Source organism: Alosa sapidissima, chromosome 12, assembly GCF_018492685.1.
Source record: "Alosa sapidissima isolate fAloSap1 chromosome 12, fAloSap1.pri, whole genome shotgun sequence".
NCBI lineage: Eukaryota > Metazoa > Chordata > Actinopteri > Clupeiformes > Clupeidae > Alosa > Alosa sapidissima.
In genome coordinates this window covers 2,280,668-2,303,112 of record NC_055968.1, presented here as the reverse complement: position 1 = coordinate 2,303,112, position 22,445 = coordinate 2,280,668, and the positions used below count along the sequence as shown (strand labels likewise).

Here is a 22,445-nt window from a genome sequence, read left to right as displayed (position 1 = left end):
TACAACCTGACGCAGCCATTAAAATGTGCAGTAGCCTACCGTTGTAGCATAAGTGTCATGAATGTAACAGTTCTAAAATCGTGATAGCCTTGTTGATAAACTGCTGATTTCTTTCATGTCTGAAGCATTTGGTCCAGTGATCTTTGAAGTTGCTGCGGCTGTGTAAAGTTTAACTGGCTGTGATGGCGGCACAAAATTCATAATCCATAACTCACAGATTTATTTATTTATTTGGGGGGGCGGTATAGCGCAAAACTGCTGTAATTTCTTGCTTTCCAACCGCGGTAAGAAAACATCCATACCGTCCCAGCCCTACTGGTAGGTCTCTGGGCTGGGGGGGTGGGCGGCCACTCCACTTCCAGCTTCCAAGCTGCCCGGCGATACAATGCGAAAAAGGAATTATCCACTTTGCCCTCCTCATTTGCCGAAAGAGATCCTTGGGCGCCCGGCAGATCAGACTGCTCGTCATCGGACTGGCGGTTCTCGTCCAAGCCCAAGTCCAAGACGTGACCGTCGTCGTCAGCCCCGGGGGGCTCGTGTTGCTGGGCCAGAGAACGAGCTAGCTAAGTTTTTAGTTCATTTTTCAATTGCCTGTTTTATTGTCAACATGAGGGTTTATATTTACACCTACTAACTTCACCAAACTTTACCTTCCAACTGTGGTCTGGGTCCAGAGACTTCACACATGAAACATATTCTTGCATAGCCTGCTCAGCATTCATGTCGCCCAATTGCTTCCATGCCTGCCTGAAAAAGAAATGAATACAAATTAAAATATTGCTACAAGATTGTGCAAAGCGCCCCAAGTTGCGGGCTGAAGGATTTGACAAATGTTTCCAAATATGGCGTGTGTTTAAAGAATGTTGTGATGACATTTCAAAACTCTACTCAACCTCATCCTCCAGGTACCTACATCATAGCGGACATCTTTACTTAATTTTTAACGGACAAAGTGGCGTCTATCAGTAGTCAGTTCTCTAAACTGCGCAGTCATACCATGTCTCCCCATATCATGTCACACTTAAAATGTCCCACAGCACACTAACATCCTGTGTGAAGAAAAAATAAACATACCATAGCCTAAAACTTCAAATAATACAGATATGGACTTATTATGGCTTCTATGCAAGACCTGCTCAATAAAACAAGCGCCCTCTATTTCATTTGTAGGTGACTATATCTAATTGAATTGTTGTTATGAACTGGACATGTGATGATTCTGTGAATACTGGGTATGGGGCCACTGTTGTACAATGCCTGCATACCACAAATAGTGCAATCATACAATCAATGAGAGCATGTGGTTATAAATTCTTTGATGCAACAGTTCCTTTTCTGGACCAGTGAGTGACATTTGGGTAATTTTCTGCGGCACACCTGATGATCTCTCACGGCACACTAGTGTGCCCCGGCACAGTGGTTGAAAAACACTGGTTTAAGCCACATTGATAGCACAATGTTATCAATACTATGCATAGTATTATGTTGTTATAAGCAGCCTTCATTACTTTGGAAATGCAAGCATGTAATGACATGTAGCTGGCTTGACATTTCTGTTTGCAATTAAAAGTGAATTATGAGCCTGTTAGCCACCTAGCTATCTGAGTAGAATACGTTTCAATCGGCATCATGTTGTTGTAAATGCTTAGCTGAAGGAAAACGGATTATTGAAGACTCACCAATTCCATTCTACCAAGGCAGTAGACCAGTCTGATACGTACATCATTTTTTGATTAGTCAACAATTACTGGGCGTGGCTCCAATTCTGGGCTACAGGGCAATTTTTATCTCACCTGCTCAAGTCTGCACACCACAAATGTCACCTTGTTGTCCTGTCTCTGCCTCAACATAACATAAATGCCTATAGTAGATTAAAATAATGACTCATGAACCAGATTAATATGAAATATGTGACGCAGACACAGGCGACACCGAGCGATATAGCGATGAAATGCACTGCGATGCAAAGCAACCCGACGCAGAACCATAAAATGGTCACAGCGCCGTAGTAGTGGCAGCGTAGCTACGCCTGGAGTTGACGCAGAAGCATGTTGAGCTCTTAACTTTAGATCGGCCACCTCAACATAAACTCTGGCCACCCCTGGTTATGTGGCCGATGGGGTTTTGTTTTGAAATTACAGCACATTTCTACATAGTATCTAACTTTTGGATACAATTCTAATGTAATAGCAGCCCAACATAATGAACATATCAAAGAATCAACGTTGGTCATGGCATGCACAGATCAACTGTGCTTTTGAATAGATATTTCTACCAACATGCTTCAGGTAACATGAATGCAAAACAATCATGAGACAAAGTATTTTTTCTTGATATAATGGCTGACATTATTGCTGACATAATTGGCCGTTTGGTTATGATGCATGCAAGGGTTGCTGATATATGAGCTCACTTCGTGTTTGGCGGCTTCACCATCAAATTCGATTGGCTGTGACACGCAAACGCTTTCAATGAATACGCAATAACACAACTTTACGTGCATGAACGCGTGTCCAACTTTGACCTGTTGGTGGCGCTAGAGCGCTCGAGGTGCCTACATAAAACTTAGTGAAATTAATCATGGAGCTGTCCTCAATCAGTGTGCCAAATTTCACAACTTTTTACCAGACGGTTCTATGGGCTGCCATAGACTTCCATGGCGGAATAATACAAATCAGCAGCTACAGGCCAAAATCCAATTTTGCTAATTGCACCGCCTCCTAGAGACCAAAGGTCACCAAAATGTTTGAGCGTCTTCCTGATGGGGTCATGAGTCTATGTACTAAGTTTGGTTATGATACATGAAAGGGCTGCTGAGATATGAGCTCACTTCCTGTTTGGCGGTTTCACCACCAATTTCGATTGACTGTTACGAATGCCTTTGTCAATCGTTCCAGAAAGCAATGCATTAATAAAGCATAGTCTGAAGATGGTCTGTGCCAAATTTTGGTGAAGATCAGATTAAATGTGTAACCTGTGAAAACGTTTTCGTGTTTTTGATTAAAGTGCCCATATTATGACTATTTTTCAACAAGTTAAAATAGATCTATGAGTTCCAGAAAACATGTTTCTGAAGTTGTTTGCTGGAAATAGCTTGTAGGAAAAGATTCTTACCTACCTCTATTACACTTTTTTCAGTCCCTTTCAAAGTGTGCAGTTTCTGCTGCTCATTGCATATTAATGAGCTGCTGATCACTTACCCACGCCCCACTCCATTAACTGTTACTAGGGCCATTCGTGCCAAATCAGCAAATGCCTCCATGCCTCCACACAATGGTTATGAAGAAATGTGTAACTGACTTATGCCAAAACTATGTACACTACCAACCTAATTCGTTTCCAATAGCAGCTCTACCCCAGTGTTGAGAGGACGAAGTTAGCCCGTAGCTAACACTTACCATAATCTCTATGTAAAACGGTTAGCTTGCTAGCTAGCTATCTAACAGTGGAACTTCAGTAGCCTACAACATAAGCTTAGCTATCTCACCTAGTTGTAGGAAATATGTAAGTGATGGGATTAGAATGAATCCCATGAACAAACAGATAACTCTTACACCAACCTTATTTTGTGCCTTTTATTCACGTTTGTACGATTTTTTCCCCTCAAGTTTGTATGTGCGTGAAAGCACCAGAGACACACAATAACACATCAAATCCCAGAAAAAGTGATTTTTTCATAATATGGGCACTTTAAATCCAATATGGTGGCCGAATCAATTGCGTTGATGTCAGAAGGTCCCGATCTCATTCCACAAGCCTAGAGCGCTCTCTCGCGACTGTAGACGGTAATGTTTCATGTAGGTTTTATGTCAGTTAATTAGCCTGGGTGTTCCCATGCTGCCTTGCGCGCGATTTGATTCACGCTGCTAAGGCAGCCTGGAAACTACCGCCCTAATTTTTGCCTCAGATAGGGAACCAATCACAGAACAGGGGGGAAAGCAAGACGATGATGAGCTATGCACAGACGCATTTGATAGACATCCGTGGCACCCAATAAACGGATCTGGGTATTTTTTTCAAATACGAGAAAATGAACGTTTGGTTCCCTGACCACGTCTCATTGAGAAGTGGTGGCGCTAGCCAGGCTATCAGTTAATATGAATTAACATATAATGTTCAATTATATATATTTTCATATATAAGTCGCACCTGACTATAAGTTGCAGGACCAGCCAAACTATGAAAAAAAAAGTGTGACTTATAGTCTGGAATACGGTACACAGATGCCCACGATCAGCAACCATTCATCCAATGTTCCAAAGGCATTCTGTTTACTAATTTCATATCATTTTAAAAGGCTAACTGAAAACATTGGAGAACCCTTTTGCAATAATGTAAGTTCATAATGTAAACTGAAAACTGCTGCCCTGATTAAAAAAAAAACAATGCAACTGATCTCAGCTGGTATTCTGTCTATAATGGAGTGGAATGGAAATTGAAGCCAAACTTTTGAACGGCAGTGTATTACCTTATGCGTAGTACAAAAATACAATGAAATTATATACAGTATGTTGTATGATTGTAAAATGCATTGAATTTCTTGTAAAGTTTAAATTGTTTTGTTAAGCATGTTAAAGCATTTTGTTGATCTTTGTTATACTGGTGTCTTGTCATTTTTGTAGATCTAATATTTGCTTGTTATTAGACAATGTTTGTTTATGTTATTTACCTAAAGTTTTTGTTCCTGATTATTTAATGAAATTGTTTGAGACATCTATCTATCTATAAAAGCAAGAAGCCTCTGTGTGTCTGTGTGTCACGCATGTCTCGCTGACCATTTGTCAGACTGATTTCAAACTTAGCAGGTGTCTTGCTACGGGCATGCCAAATTTGATGCTGTTTGAATAAGAAATGCAAAAGATATTGTTAAATACATCGGTAAAAGAAACACACATTGGCTTTCGCCGCTAGCCACTCCCCCTCCCACACAGCACATGTGGGGGCCTAGCAGTGTGCTAGGAGGAATGGCGTTGCTATGGCATTAGCAGGCACTCACAGCAAGTTTGATGGCAATTGGATGAAGAACGGCTGAGAAATAAGCTCATTTACTTTGTAACAGTGCTCCTAGAGGCCAAATTGCACCAATGTCCTTGTGCGCTCTCACAATCAGCTACCATGTCCCTCTACCAAGTTTGGACTTCATACACCAAAGAGTTGCTGAGATTTGAGCTCACTTTCTTTATTACAGCACCCCTAGAGGCCAAATGAGATGCTCACAATCAGCTACTTTGTCCCTGTATTAAGTTTGTACTTCATACATCAAAGCGTTGCTGAGATACAGGCTCACTCCCTGTATTGCAGTGCCCCCTATAGAGGCCAAATGATGCCAATTTCCTAGTGTGTCATCATGATCAGGTAACAGGTCCTTATACCAAGTTTGGACTTCGTACATCAAAGCGTTGCTGAGATACAAGCTCCCTTCTTGTATTGCATTGCCCCCTATAGAGGCCAAATGATGCCAATTTCCTAGTGCGTCCTCACAATCAGATACCAAGTCCCTGTACCAAGTTTGGACTTCATACATTAAAGCATTGCCGAGATGTTAGCCCACTTCCTGTTAGGCGGCATCGTCGCCATGTGTGATTGGCCGTCACGGGCAAATAAACTTGAAATTAAAAATTCTGACAAGTATCATTTGTGCGGGTCGGTCTGCAGATCATCTTCGCCAAATTCCGTGAAAATCGGATGAAATTTGGAACCACTGAAACTTTTCGTATAGTTTGGACTAAATACAATAAGGCAGAGGTCCAAAATGGCGGAAAGTGATGCAATAGGGGTCTGATCTCGGGATGGTCCAAGAATTCAGACGCTACCTCAATTGTGCAAATCAGACAAAAGAGTCAAGGATCACGCGCATGAATGCATGTCCAACATTGAACTGGTGGTGGCGCTAGAGCGTTCAATGAATATGCATAAAAATTGCTGTGAGTTATTGGGACAGTGTCCTGACTAATGGTATCAAGTTTTGTTATGTTAACTCAAAAAGAGTAACCGAGATGTTAGTCCACTTCCTGTTTGGCGGCTTCGTCGCCATATTGATATTTGGGCAAACAAACTTGAAATTGAAAAATCTGACAAGTATCGTTTGTGCGGCTCGGAGTTTGGACTAAATCCAATATGTTGGACGTCCAATATAGCGGAAAGTGACTTAATAGGGGTCACTGAACTCAGGTCAGTCCAAGGATTCCAACAGTGCCTGATGTGTGAATATCGCACCGATCAATGATCAATGATCATGCATGAATGCGAGTCCAGTTTTGACCCATTGGTGGCGCTAGAGTGTTGGGCATAGATCTCTGTATTGGTGAGAGTTATCACGGGACGGTCCTGAATCAGTGCGCCGAATTTCATAACTTTCGACCCAGGGGTTCAATTTTCGGCCAAATTTTGACCAGTTTTGACCTGGTGCCGCTATACGGCTGGGTTGAGAGCCGTAAATGAGCGCGAGTGGTCAGTGCCGTGTCCCGAAACTTTCTGCCAAATTTCAGCACTTTTTAGCCAGGTGTTCTATAGGCTGCCACTTGCCACTCTACCACATTGTCTTACAACCTTTTGTGATGTGGCAGTGTCATTTTCAGTCATAAAAAACATATTAGTCAAGAGAAAATCAACTTTAAATCAATATTTGCCAGGGGTATGAATAATTTTGTTCTTAACTGTATGTGTACATTTAGTGAATCAGCCTGTAGATGTATTGAGCAAAGGGTTGCCGGTAGGGAATGTTGAGACATTGAGATGTTGAAATGTTCTTTCTGCTGAGATAAAAGGCAGGACAAACACACACAAACACTCATACATGGGCACACACACACACACACACACACACACACACAGCAAGGGCTGCAGCTATCAATTATTTTTTTAATCGAGTATTCTATCGATTATTGCATCGATCAATTGAGTAATAGGATATAAATGTAGATTTGTGCATCTGCAGCATTTACCATTACTACCAAATAACCTATAATAATTATGTCTGGGATAGACCTATTTGGTGAGGCAACCTAACACAGGGAGAGTGTGAGTGAGTGTGTGTGCGTGTGTGTGTATGTGTGTGTGAGTGAGTGAGTGAGTGAGTGAGACAGTGAGTATTCTGTGATAAGGAGTTCTTTGGTGTATTGCTCACTTGCAATTTAACATGAATTTGTTTACTAATTTTCACAACTGAACACCAAATATAGTAAGGGTGTAAAAATTAACCGATATGTATCGATATCTGTTTTTAACGTGTAAGATACGGCTTCGTCATGAACCGGTCCTTTCCCAATTTAATTGTTACTGTTACAAGTGTACTGGAGTTTTTAATGGCTGCATCAAGGTTGTAAAGGTACATGTTGATGTGAATTTAAATTTTGAACAAACTCTGGACAAATTCTGTTTCTGGCCAAATGTCACAGTATATCGTCTTTGTGTAAATCGAGTTTGAACTGAGAAAATATAAAAAAGTGTTATTTGTGCCGGTTCTCCCCTACTCTCGCATATAGGCCTAGTAGTAAACACAAATGGAATGTTGTTATGTCATGGAACATTGCGATCCCCAACACGCAAAAGATCGGGTTTTGCGCAAAAGATAAGTTTTGAAGTTTTGTTTAGAAAACCTTGAATCCATATCATAAGATGATCCCTCGCATAACACATCCCGACATTACACACTATATGCAGGCCAACGTTTCACAGGAATGTTTTATTTTATTTTAATTTTTTTTGCAGTGATAATGGTGACGAGCTCAGACGAGCTCAGGTAGGCATCGTGTGACCGTGGTATTGCGGTAATGCAGTTACCATCCCAGCCCTATACACAGTATTATTTACAGATAAGTGCAGGAAAAGTAAGTACTATGGTTATGGTATTTAGCAAACGCTTTTATCCAAAGCGACTCACAACATAAACTAAAGCATAACTGATGCTAAGTCTTATTGCATATATGAAGTGGACAGACTTGAAGAAATGGAATGCAAAATGTAACATTGAATGTAGGGAAGAACAGCATACTGTATATACATACTGTACATTTAATCTGCAGAGTGACTTACCATTTCCGCTGGCCCTCAAAATCGAAAAAGCCAGGTTTTGCTGCATCACATTTCCCATTCTTGACCTGTATAGGCATATCACAAGATGGCATGAGTAAATAAACAGTTTTAAGCATAATACCAGTCATCTATGACAATGTTGGATTGTGTAATTGAATGGCAGCAGGTAAAATGCAAGGACACATTACATTACCTTCAAAAGAGCACTATGTGAGTTTTGGTCTAGAGCTAGTGAGCTAGCCTTAAGTCTTGTCATTTCGTATCAAATCAGACACAATCCAGGAAAATGGTTGCAGAACGACTCAGATTTTCCTCAAAGTTTGTCTACACAATGTTTAGTTTCCATAACTAAAACCTGTAAATATTTTTGTTCAATTCTATTGTTTTCAAAGCTTTTTTGTATTGTAGTATTTTTGCCCTTGATTGTTTACACTCTCTAAAAGACCTCATCTTGGAGGCCATATTTGGACATTCATATCTTAAAAAGTATTATTCCTAGCCTGACCAAACTTTGTAGAATGGAAGACAAACATGTTCTCAGTAAGAGTAATTGTTCTTTTATTGGTTTGAATAGCTAGTCATCTCTTCAACTGGTGTGAGGGTAGTGTAAAGAATATGTTAAGTTCTTCTTCATCCCAAAGGAGTTAATGCCTTGTTAAAGGAGCAAAATGCTATGCTGTGTTTCACCTGAGGGGCACTAAAATCTATTGTTTATTGTAAATGTTTATTTTGGTGTTCTTAAAACACCTGTAACTACATGCATTTAATTTGTGAATGGGACTTTGGTACAATAACTATCCATATACAAAAATGTGCACACACCTTGTTTTATCCTTATTATTGTTATGGTCATTTGTTGTGGAGACTTCAAATTGTGGGAAAACATTAATACATTGATGTATCTGAAGATGAAATAGTGACTGATATCAAATGGGAAAAAAACAGTATTTTAATACCCTCAATATCACACTTAATGCATATTTTTCCTAAATCTAGGGCCCTTTTGAAAGTCAGGAGACATTTAGTACAGACTTTAAATTGTTTACACATACTTATTATGAGTTGGTCTTCCACCCTAGAAAAGTTGAGGAGGCTAGGGAAAATATTTGTCAAGATATTAATGCCGAAACATGGCATGTGTTTTTCAAGCTGTAAAAATTAAAGAATTTCAAGGTGTGAAAAGATATGAAGGCAGAAGATTTGCACAGAAATATTTCACAGGTCTTGGTTTTAGGACCCATTGATGATATAGACAAAGTTAGAACAAAATCTGAGACTGTGAAGCTACAACCTTATCTGATTTGACACGGAATGACTCTCATGCAAAACTTCACCGGCAGTGCTAGAAGCTTGCTAACTGGTGTCTATTGGCAATATAGTCAGCAATGTCACACAGAATTACAAAGTGCATATCCTGGATGGGAACGTCAAATGTGTTTGTCTTTCATCACCTTACATCACCGTACACCATCAATATATATTTGATGATGGTACCACAACTAAGCTGCCTGATAAAAGCATACCTCAAAAGTGGCACACAGTTGCTTTAAGAGAAAAAAGGCAACATTTTCATATTTATTTATTTATTACTTCCATTATCTACTCATCTTTAATGTTTAATCTGACTTAATCTGATTAATTTATGTTTTGTGAATGACTCAACACACTGCCATATATCTGTGTCCTCAATTCTGTGCTCAAGGTTATATAGAAATTGCAGTTTTTTTGATGTGACAATATGACACTGCTCTACAGGTGACAAAGCCTTCTTTAACCTATAAAACTCTAATACACATGGAGTTACTTTCTTCTTTCTCATTTGATGGAAGAAAGTAGGCTGTCTTTTACAGAAGGGCCTACTTAGGTGAGGACGTTTATTTTTGTGGGTTGGGGGTGTTGCCTTTTCAAATGTATATATTTTTAAATAGGGTATTCACTCCAGCCTATAATACAAATGACAAAAGTCTGTTGTGCCACAGCACAGTTGCAATTTCATTACAATAATCATAGGCTGTTGAATAAGATCCATCCTATGCATGTTAAATACATACAGGTCAACATTAAATGGTCTGATTTAGTTAGTCCAGTCGCAATAAATAAATAAACCTTGAAAAAGCATCACCATGTTCTCAATCAGATACCGACATAAGAGCCAATCAGTATTAATGTCCAAATATTTATGCAATATGTTATCCCTGTGCTTTTGATATCCAAATTTAGACAGATGGCACATTATTCAACAGTACAACAACAAACAGTACAGAGTTGCCAAGTTATTTGACCGTCATAATTAGGTACTATTAAGGGGTCACTCTAGTCCCATTCACACTTACATTGAAAGGCTGTGTTCTGCTAAACAGGCCCCGTTTGCCTAGCATTTCTTTTAATTTTCATTTCACTGAGATACTCTCAGCGGTAGCGGTCTAGCATTTCCCTCAAATAACAGGAATGCCGAACCAATCAGTGACAAGAGGAGATGGTGTGAAAGTGACTGTGGTAAACAGTACACTACCTGCTAACAAAACAATTGCAGTTGGAAAAATGTGTTTTTCTTTATTTTTGTACAGCAAAGATGGGCCTAAATACATTGTTTCGTGAGTGCCAATGTGGTTTATTATCAGTTTGTAAAGGATAGGTGAAGTAGGAAGTAATGTTAGTAATGCCTGATCAATGCATTTACCTTTGAAATCACTGGTCCATCTTAACCAAAGTCTACACCTGTTACGATGCTAAAGTTGGAAACGTTTCCTAATTGTGAGAGTCCAGACTCTCTTCACAAAGTGAAACAAAGTAGTGAGTCTGGAAATCAGGTTTGTATTATGCTGCCAAATATACTGTTATGCGTTATGTGGAAACACAAACCAGAGTTGCTGTGCCACTAAATTTGTTCTGGCATTCTAATCATTTTCAATCTAGTGCAATAATACAACAGCCTAAGGGAGAATGGAGGCCATTAGACTCCAATAGCAAAATAATGCAAATGAGAGGGAGGACACCTACTAGGACTGCTCAATTATTAAATAAAAATTACCTACATCATCATTCTGGTCAATGATGAATGAACAAACTTGTAATAGGAGAATCGTTCACCTAGTATAGCCATAGAGCATAGCTGTTTAGCGACCCGCAGCGGAAAACCAGCCTTGCAACTTAAAGTCTCTTCGACCTGGATGCATCTCGCGTTAATCGTGAAACATTACCTGGTTAGCAGATACAGCTCTTTGGAGATAGTCTTAGCCTGTTGCTAGTCCTTAGGCTCCAAAACAAAAGTGTATGAAGTGCGTACAGAGGGAGGGACTCAAGCCATGAGAAGTATTTACAACGACAAGGCAAACTAGAAAATGTAATTCCGAGGAATTACCAGTGCATGAAAATGCAAAACAAACTTTTATTTGGAAACAGTTGTGGGCAGAGGAAACAGTTGGCGGGAGTCATAGTTGATGACAACTGACAGTTGGAATGGCTGAACAGTTCAATAGTAGAGTAGTTTAAATTATTTAATAGTGAATTAATGGATGTGCATAGGTAGATAGTTTATTGGATGTTAATAGAGAGATAGTTTAAGGGATGAAGTGAAGAAAAAGAAGGGAAAGAAAGTGGGGAAGAGAAAAGTGAGCTATCCAGTTCAATGGAGAGAGACACAGAGAAGAGGTTCCATTGAAGTTGCTGCAGTCAGTGAGAGAGCACAAGTGCAGTTGATTGCAAGTTGTTAAAGGTGCTCTAGGCCAGCGTTTCTCAAACTGTGGGGCGCGAACTGACGTGAAAAACAGGAGTTTTTTGAATTATTTTTTTTATCTGTTGCCTAGGCCCAGGTAGCACCCGATGCGCAATGGACGCATTGTGTTATTCATAGGGAAGCGCTCGTGTCAAGGCAGCTTAGTCCCGACCTGAATGAGATTTTGAACGAGGTTATGAGTGGTGAATTTCATCAAGACCCGGCCCTTAAAAGCGAGTCTATTCTCCGCACTTTGCGAGGAGATGGAAGCTGACCAAAAGGCTGTACTGTTTCACAGCGAGGCAAGGTGGCTTTCCCGAGGAAGTGCTGTCGCGAGTGTTTGAGCTCCAAGTCGCCTCTTCTTGGAGGAAGAGCGCATATAAGTATAAGTATATATACTCTTTTGATCCCGTGAGGGAAATTTGGTCTCTGCATTTATCCCAATCCGTGAATTAGTGAAACACACACAGCACACAGTGAACACACACAGTGAGGTGAAGCACACACTAATCCCGGCGTAGTGAGCTGCCTGCATCAACAGCGGCGCTCGGGGAGCAGTGAGGGGTTAGGTGCCTTGCTCAAGGGCACTTCAGCCGTGCCTACTGGTTGGGGTTCGAACCGGCAACCCTCCGGTTACAGGTCAGGTGTGCTAACCAGTAGGCCACGGCTGAGCAGTAGGCCATGTTTGAATCTGCAAGCACGTTCACTAATGAACATTTCTTGACGAAGCTGGCCCATCTTAGCGATATATTTGGAAAGCTCAATGAGTTAAATCTCCAGCTACAAGGCAAAGACAAGCACCTACCTTACCTAGCAGATAAGATTACTGCATTCACCAAAAAACTTGAGGTATGGGACAGGCGCCTCGATCGCGACAGTATTATATCTTTGAGAATCTGATTGAAATCGTTGAAACGTCTGATTCGGAGGCCACTCTTGTGATCCCATGTATTAAACAGTAGGCCTACAGTACATCACATCTAGGGCTGGGATAAACAATTATTTTTTAAACAATTAATCTAGCAATTATTTTTTCGATGCATCGATTAATCTAACGATTAATTTTTTCAGTTTTTATGATATACTGTGTATTGCAATTTATCAAATCTTATGACACTGAAAGTAAGGCAATACATTTTAATTGTATAACCTTCTGAAAGGAAAACTAAAATGGTATAAGGAGTATATCACCATATGCATATTGGCAGAATTTAAATGCAACAAAATATTATATCAAACTACTCAAGTATATCTTCTTACATCTCTACAGTGCAGAAAGCCTTATAGCTAGTGTCTGGTTGCTATGGTTGCAATGCTCGCTAGCTAAGGAAAATATACCAAAAAATACCAGTATTTAGAGATCCAGTTGAACACCACTGTATAAAGAAGAAAGTACAAGTTGTATCACACCACTCAGACACATTGCAGAAAAACATGTGCCCCAAAATTAAGGATCCAAGGAAGACAAGGCTTCATGCAGCAACATTTTAAATTCCTCTTAATTTCATGCTGAAAGAAAAAATAACAGAACTCCAGATGTACTAAACATTTTAAAGACTGGTAAGTTCAGGAAACAACAAAAGATGAAAATATAAGCTAAATAAGATTAGCAGCACTTTGGTTTTAAGACTAAACCATATGGGAAGTTAGCCTACAGACCCAAACCCAAAGTTGAAGTAATTTCTTCAAATCACCACTAACAGCGTTACATTATTGCAGCAACAATGAGTAAAAAGCACAAATGTTTTCCATAATGCAACTCAAATCACAAAATGGACCTGAAAGGAACAATTAAACTAATACAAAAGAAACCATTGGGATGGCTCCCATGTTAACTGGCTGCGTTGAAAACCACATTTATTACTTGATGCATTTTTTTGAGACCCACACAGGGTTAAAATAATAAGCTGGACCATAGTCATGCATTGTAGCTTACTGCGGGCTTCCCATGCGTTGAGTGCCAAAAACGTTTACGTATTAAGCTTTTTTTTTTTTAATTACGAAACTAGACACTCTAACACACCTTATATGTGATTTTGGGAACTCTGTGATGAATGGAAATGAAATATATGACGATCGAAAACTCATGAAAACGCAAAATCTGGACATTTTATCTGGACATTTTACCATAACTCGGTTGCCGCTTTGGGTCGAATCAGTGACGCATGCACGTCAGGTCAAAACCAGGCCATTTTCGTGTGTCTATCACTAGGTGGCAGTCTCGCCAGGTCTCGCTGATCACTTCCCGGAAAGTTTACAGGCAACACTTCATATTTCATGAAAGACGTTATATCTCCATTTCTAGAAAAAAAAAAAACAGCGATTTTGATGAAAACTAGCCACTGTTTAGGGATTTCTCAGGAACAGAGGCGTGTAGAAATACACGGTTTGTACCCACTGAGAGCTTAAAGTCTCACCTTTTAAACGAGCCATTGTATGTGTTCATAGCTATAACACAGAATATGCTGTGGCTGTACAAAAATCATCAACAATGGTCTAGATTGCTGGCACTCTAGGACAAAGCTGGTTCCAAATTAGACATTAAATTAAGTTTTATTTTGTTATATAAAAGTATCTAAATAACCTGTTAAAATGTACCAGAATTCAGGAAATTGAGTCTAGTCCATAAAAAAAATCAAGGTGGAGGACCCCCTGACCCCCCGCTGAAATGTCCCACCAGAACGCCCATGCCATGGCCAGACCAGTTTAGAAACACTTATTTAACCAGTTCAGTAATATCAGTTACTTGATTAGGTTAAGAACATTTTAAACCCTTTACCTTTTTGCTGGAGGGAATGGTAGGCTACACAACATTTTCACAAAAATCGATCTACTATGAGTCAAGGTCCTGAAGATAATATTTGTCAATGTTTTAACATAAACAGGAAGTTGATATACCATGGTAAGCGAATCCAAAATGGAGTCGTGCATAGAGCCTTATGTGAAAGCATCATTAATAGGAATTATTTGAGTGAACAGGCTCTCCGTAGACGGGCTCTGGATCCACCCCTGGATTCTGCTCCCTCTGTGCACATCGTTGACCAGAGGATACTTTTTTTCATCATGCACCACTGACTACACTCAAGCGGGAAACAAATGACGCCGTTGGTCAGAAAAACGTCTACGTAGCAGCCTATGTTGCAATATCTTTGCAGCACCTAATGAAAAATAGGCTAAACAATATCAAGCAACGTTATTTTTTTTTTTAAATAATTTCACGTCGTTTAGCCTATCCGTGACCTCAATAGTGGATAATGTTACGACCATGGTACGAAGGATAAGAAGAGACACATGTTCACCTGCTCATATATTATTATTATTATTAATAATAAATTATTATTGTTATTATTATAATAAATGACACAACTCAAACAATATACAATAGTATGTTATCCAACGTTAGTCACCTGTTTGTACCTAGCATACAGGTACAGCAACTGTTCTCTGCTTGCCGTTTGGACTATAACTTGAAGTCGCTCCGCTGCTATTTCGAAAGCATTTTCCAGTTCAGTTCCTTCCAGTCGAACTCCCGAGTCTGTTCCACCACAGTCAAATTGTCCTAAATCGACATCTGAATCGGAATCCGAACCTAGTGGCTCTCCCGTATCAGGCCGTGCAGGGTCTGTAACGTTACCTGAGCCACTTGCAGAGACTGGAGATGATGATGGAGATCGAGATGCCATAACGTTACTTAGACACGCTATTCTACAAACGTTACAGTTTAGGACAGTCTAGTCGACTGGCCTGCCTTGTCGTTTGTTGTACGCTTGTTACTGCTCCAATTATTTGAAAATACTGAATTGATCGCATTCCTCAATAAACATCCAAGGAAGTACTTCTTCTTCTTCTCCTTGTTATTTCCGGTAGACGGCCAAATTTTTTGTGAATTACTGCCACACACTGGCCTAGAGTGTAACCGGGTCATTCTAACACCACAGGCATACATGAATGTAAACGCCTCAATAAAATCTTTACTAATAGATGGAGAGGGATAGAGATCCAGTTGTGATCACAAAGGAAGTGGATTCTTTCTACCAGAAATTGTACTCATCTGCATATTCTTGTGCTGATGCAAACTGTTTCTTCAGTAATATCCAGCATCTTATTCCTCATAGGCCTATAGATAGCCTATTGATTTTGCTGAATTGTGTGACTGACTTTGCTGTTGAAGAACTTGATAAAGCGGTAGAAGGTTTAAAACAAATCTCCTGGAACTGATGGTCTTACTGCCAACTTTTATAAACACTTCTGGGATTCACTTAAAGGCCCCCTTCTTACCCTGGAAATCCAGAGTTCTCGCGAGAGCACAATGGAATTGTCTCTGCGAGACACTCTGGCAATGATGCATGTTACTTTTACCCCAACATTCCGGGAAACCAGCTAAACCAGAGAGGGTTAAAGCTAGTAATCAAGGATCTTTGGCTAAACTGATGAAGACAGCGCTGCAACGTTGGAGGACAGTACACATTGGTTGTAGTGTTATCCGATTGCGTCGAAGTTCAAAATAATTCAGAGTAAACATGGTCTAGTGTTATCCAATTGCGTGCAGTGAGATTTTTAAATGCATGCTTGTTGCCGCCCCTCGAGTTGGGCCATTACATTGTTCTTTGCCAGACCCTTCAGATCTTTCTAGATTATCAGGCTATTTCCTTCTTATGTTAAAGGGAAATTTGGCAGGAGTTCCCCCTCTGCTGGAGAAATTGTGCATTATGCTATTTCAAACTGTGGGAAAAGGTAACGATAAAGGACATGGATTTGTTTAAAAGCTAGCGAACGGTTAGCATAAGTTTGGCAGAATTATGTGGATGTTACAAGGTAAGAAACACGATTTAAAACGAGTTTCTTGTTTCTCACTTCTCTTTCCGGGACGGTAGTCTCAATGTTGCAAGGTTGGTTTTCCGCCTGGGGACGCTAGACGCAGCGGGGAAAGTCACCATTTTCCCCGGAACAGGTCATTTAACCAGCCAAATGATTTCTAAACGGGTTTATTCCGTTGAAATAGTTGCCAAGTTCACCTTTAAAGGAAGCGACAGATATTATGACATTCCCCCCCACCATGAAACAGGGTAAAAAAAACCTTAAAAGAACTTAAAAGTCACTAGACATTAAGAATTCATGTTCATTTCAAATACTTATATCACTGACAACAGTAGTCCGGCCAGGATATTGTCATTTAAAAAGTAAAGTTGCAGCCCTCAACTGATGTTGATGTTGTCATGTTGTGTTTTGGCCTGATGCGCCACCCTCCACCTATCTACTAATCACAAAGTCAGTAGTGTTTCGAATCCAGGGTGCCAGTTCTGCTAGTCAGGGGGGAGGGGGAGGGGATACACCGCTCTACAGTAATTTGAAAGTGATTGCAGTACCAGTTTTGGCCACAATCTTACATACGGTTCCCAATGGCAAAGACCCCAAACTGCTAGATAATTGTAGACCAATTACTTTACTAAATAATGACTATAAAATTATAACTCTTGTTTACAAACAGATTAAAAAGAAAATCCACAACATTATAAGTGATTCCCAATCTGGTTTTATGAATCTATCCACAATAACATTCGCTTGGTACTTGATGTACTAGACTACAAACACTTGATTTAGGACGATGGCTTCTTGTTATTTCTTGACTTTTACAAGGCCTTTGACTCTATTTGAGCATCCTTTTATTTTTCAATGTTTAAAACTATTAGGTTTTGGTGATAAATTCAGAAATATTATAGCTTCCCTATAACAATACTAATAGCTCCATCTCCTTACCAGGGGGCACTTCACCCCGTTTTAATATCAGACGTGGAATCAAACAAGGCTGTCCTATTTCTCCCCTTCTTTTCATAATAGCCACAGAAATGCTCTCTATTCTTATAAAAAAAACTCAAATATTGCCCCACTTGACGTTTTAGGATTGCCAGTTGTAATTAGCCAGCTGGCAGATGACACAATTATTTTTATAAAGCATCTGGCCAAGACACCAAAAGTTTTGAAGATGATCGAGTCTTTCTCTAAAGCCTCTGGCCTGTAATTTAATTTAAATAAGTGTCAGTTAATGCCTATTCACCAGTGCAATCTAACCGAAGCCTATAACAATCCCAAAAAATCTACAGTTAAAGGTACCATGTGTAAGAATTGAGGTATTAGCATGCTAAATTACTAGCCACAGCCCGACAGGTGTCATAATACCAGTTTCTGCCATGGGAGGCGGTATGCGGGCAACATAACCGCCAGCCAAACTGCAATACACGAATAACTCGCACGGCTTGTGGGCGTACTTGAACCAAAGAGTATACACCTGTTGGGCTGTGGCTAGTGATTTAGCATGCTAATTCAGGTTGATATCTCTGCAGCACTATACCTTGTCATTCTTTTAATTACATCATCGCCCTTATTTCTTCTCATTCTTTTGATGCGTGTAGCTCATTTTTTTTATATTTTTACCTCAATTCTTACACATGGCACCTTTAAATACTTAGGTGTACATATTTCTAGTGATCCAACAGAAAGGGAGAACATGAATGTGTCAAGGATAACCAAGGATTGTCAGGCTAAACTTAATTCATGATTACTGAGAGACATTAGCTTACTGGGTAAAAATGGAGAGTATCTCAAGGTGTATATATCCCGCTTATTCAATGGCTATTTCCAAGAGAGCCATTCAAAAAATCAATCAAATAAACTTTGACTATGGAAGAAAATTTTGAACAAAGTTGTGTAGGCTACACCACGCCAGTTGTAGTCTGCATGAACAGTTCTTGCACAAGACACTGTTTTGATTTGCGTAGGGGAGGTGCGGGCTGAAGCCAACCTGTTTTTGAGGGAGAGGGTGCAAGGAGATAATGCGTGCTCTGCTGCGCATATCTCTACAATGAAATAATGTGTCTAGGCTAATCTATATTTTCAATAAGCAATCACTGCATGCCTATGGAAACAATAAGTCAATATAGTAGAGATATCAAGAGTAACGCAGGAATGGACGTTACAGTTATTCAGTAACTGTAACGAATTACTGAAATTTGAATTGTACTTTGTAACACGTTACCCCCAACAATGACATAAACAGCAAATTAAGATATTTTTTCGTTGGTCCTTCGGCTCATATCCGTAATCCAGGTTTGGGCCAAATCAGTGTTTTGTATTTTAAATGCATATCTCCTGACTTCCAGTTGAGTTGCAGAAATTGGACCTGGGACAAATCTGTAAACCGCTGATAAAACAGCATTGCTAGCAGAGCTGAAACCTCTATCAGGTGCAGATCTGGCCCACAGATACCGTATGTCCGCTACAGGCGGATCTAAAGGCTTTTATGCGGATCCGGCCCAAAGGAAATTGTTATCTGGGGTCCTCTATCAGAGACAAGGTGGGAAAATGGTTGTAATCGCATATGGCTCCAGGACACTTACACCTCCTGAGAAAAAATACCACATGCACTCAGGCAAACTGGAGTTCTTGGCTATGAAGTGAGCCTTTTTGTGAGATTCAGAGATTACCTGTACCATGCCCCATCGTTTGTGGTGTACACCGACAACAACCCTCTCACTTATGTTCTCACCACTACAAAGCTGCTGGTCATCGCTGGGTAGCAGAGCTTGTAACACTACCGGTTACACAAATGTGTGTCCATAAATAGAAAGGGATTTTTCTGTAAAATGTATATTTCGCATTATTATGTATGGTGAAGAGTGCATTAATGCAAATGAGAAATGTTTCCCTCTAACTAAATGTAGATTGGGGTCGTTTGAATGTTAAAAACCTATTTTTTTTATTTTTAGTTTATCTCTTAATTTTTGCATGGTTTGTGGCTTGTTATGTCATTAGTCAATGGTTTGCCGAATCTGCGTGTTTGTAAAATGTGAATGGTCAAATGACGCCGTCTTTTTATGAATGAACGAAGGAGGCCTGAGAGAGGCTACTATGGTAATCCGTGAGAGTGAACGCAGGCCTGCAGGCCGCTCTGGATGAATTTTGCGTAGTAAATCGCTGTTAGAGAAAACTATTGCTTGGGTCTAACAGAAGCTACAGGAAGTTCGTTTTCTTTGGATTATATGGACTATCATGATACACGCAACCTTTTTTTGGATTACTTTCACGTCCTGGAGTAACTTTGGTATCGGTGAGCCTGCTGACCGTGTCCTTTATTTGTTTGTGCGAGTTGGGCCTGCGATTTCTTTGGAAGTGGAAACTGGGAGATAGCCGAAAGAACGGTGGAACTATAATTACTTGGAGGAGCGCAGTTGTTGTGCCGATTGAGTTTTTGTTTTTGGATTATTATTTTGGTGCGCGCTGAGGGGAATTTTGGATTGCTTGGACTGAGGGAGGGAATGTTGTGGGGGGGAATGTTGTGATGTTTATTGTGCGATTGTGTCATATATGAAATGAAATACGGGGGAAATGTTGTGATGTTTATTGTGCGATTGTGTCATATGAAATGCAATACGGGGAAAATGTGATGTTTGTGGTGCAATTGTTCCAATACAATACGTGGTAAATCAGTTATGTCTGTGTTTATCTGATTGTGCATTAAACGTGGGTACCATAATTAGATATCTTTAGACAAACGTCCCTGCAAGGAGGTTATTCTGTTTAACTTAAAGAAGTAAAGAAATTATTCTATTTGCAAAGAACCCGTTTTTCCGAGTATAACACAGCCTTTATTTTATGAACATAAGGGTTGATTTGTTATAAGCTGGCCGACTTCAACTTCACCATTAAATACTGGCCTGGAAAATCCAATGCAGATGCAGACGGGTTGTCACGCATGCCTTTGGACGTCGACAGCTTCATGGGTCAGTGCACAGAGGAGATTCCAGAACTCAGATACCATCAGCGCCACCATGACTGGAGTCACTGTAGGGAGAGAAGAATCTCCATGGGAGAGTGTGTGTGTCCAAGTGTAACCCAGGTGCAACTCGTTTTACTGGGGAGCTATGCTGTGGCTGTTCAACAAACAAGGCTAGCGACCGCGTTATGCAAATCCAATATATTTATTTAATACAATATTTAAAAAAAGGCATAGTCCATAAGTAGAGAAGGCACCAGTTCACAGGTAGGGGCTATTCTGCTGGTGGTGGGCGGGCGCATCCGATCCGAGGAGCGAGGGGGGGGAGGGGCCGTGTTCAGCTACACGCACACGCTGATCCAAGGGGGAGGGGCGGCCGATAGTCGAGCGGGCGTCCAGGCAGTCCAAACAATCCAGGCAATCCTTTACGTCACACGCGCACTACTGGAAGAAAGAGAAAACTGATACTAATAGGCCAAACTGCTATAGCCAGTAAGTGTGGACCACAATTCTCAAGCAGTCAACAGTATTCCTAGGGCAATTTACTGAAGAAAAGAGTCACTGCAACGTCCAAACATAGCACAGCAACATATCAACTTAAGACGAGGCACACAGTCTTTAAATACACACGGCACGGCACACGAAACACGCGTTGCCACCAGGAGTCTATCAATACGTAAAAACTGTTGTCCACAATCCTACGGCAGTCATGGCAGGAAGGCTTAATGGGCATCTGCACGCGGCAACACTGCAGCTCAGGTTGAGGAATGCGATCACTTAACTTGATGGAGGGCGACCGATGTCGCACCTCCAGATGATACAGCAAGCAGTGAGTTCGTCCGAGGCAACTTCTCGACACCGATCAGGAGCAGACACACAGGAAACTTCACGTCCAATGGATTCTTCTCCACCACCGCCCGCGGCTATAACATTGTGCACCAAAACTCTACCCCGCTCTCCCGTGTTTTTCCTTTCCTCCAAATGAGCTTGTCTTTTGTCTGCCACAATGCCGCTTCCCTAATTATCCCCAAATCACCACACCTGTGCCTAGAGAGCCCCGTACCCCTCTGTGGCTATCTACAGGTCGCATTACATGCACGACACACCCACACACACACCCCCAGATTCCTCAGTCGCACCAGACATTGACAGCCCGATCACACCGTTACCTCTCATATGCCACATAAATTCACCCGTGACACAAGCTCTGACACTTGTTCCCGATGCACCCTCCAACACCGTTGAGCTGCCCAGCTTCAGTGTAGCTCGTTTGGACAGAGACTGTAAACTTTCTGGCAAAAAGAAGGGAGGTGGACTGGTGCTGCACATAAACAATAGATGGTGCAACCCCAGAAACCTTCAGAAAGTGGACACCTGAAGTGGATGAGGCTCTGAGAGACTGCTTCGAGTGCACTGACTGGAGTGTGTTACAGAATGGAGAGGACTTAGAGGAGGTCACACATTGCACAACTGACTACCTGAACTTCTGTATGGACATTGTTGTTCCCACCAGAACTGTACACTGCTTTCCTAACAACAAGCCTTGGATAACCAGCAATGTCAAGACCCTTCTCAATAGGAAAAAGATGGCGTTCAAAGAGGGGGACATGGCAGAGCTGAGGCGCGTGCAAGGGGAACTCAAAGTCAAGCTGAAAGAGGCAAAGGAGGACTACAGACGCGGCTCGTTCACTTGGGCAGGAGGGGCAGAGCCCTACTTAACATTCATCCACTAGAAAAGTAGATCCACAAAATATTTTTTTAAATAAAATGTTGTTTGTTTATTATTGTGATCAGTGGCAAGGACTCAATCATGTTACTTTTTTGTATGATTTGCAAAGAAATTTCGAAAAAGATCGCAAAGATCTCGTTGATCATATCCATAATTTCTTTTATGAGTAGGCCTACATGACAATAAACAACTTGAAC

The 22,445-nt window shown here is 40.7% G+C and overlaps 1 protein-coding gene across 1 annotated transcript in view; it reads right to left on the bottom strand.

Moving 5' to 3' along the window:
* acbd6 (acyl-CoA binding domain containing 6) overlaps positions 1 to 15,606 on the bottom strand; it is a 96,640-nt gene extending 81,034 nt beyond the window's left edge. The window contains exons 1-3 of the mRNA XM_042056216.1: positions 15,157 to 15,606; positions 8,035 to 8,099; positions 651 to 747 (exon numbers count right to left, since the gene is read on the bottom strand). Coding sequence (XP_041912150.1) covers positions 651 to 747; positions 8,035 to 8,099; positions 15,157 to 15,432 — 438 coding nt within the window. The 5' untranslated portion in view covers positions 15,433 to 15,606. The remainder of the gene's footprint in view (positions 1 to 650; positions 748 to 8,034; positions 8,100 to 15,156) is intronic.
* Between the last annotated feature and the right edge of the window lie 6,839 nt (positions 15,607 to 22,445).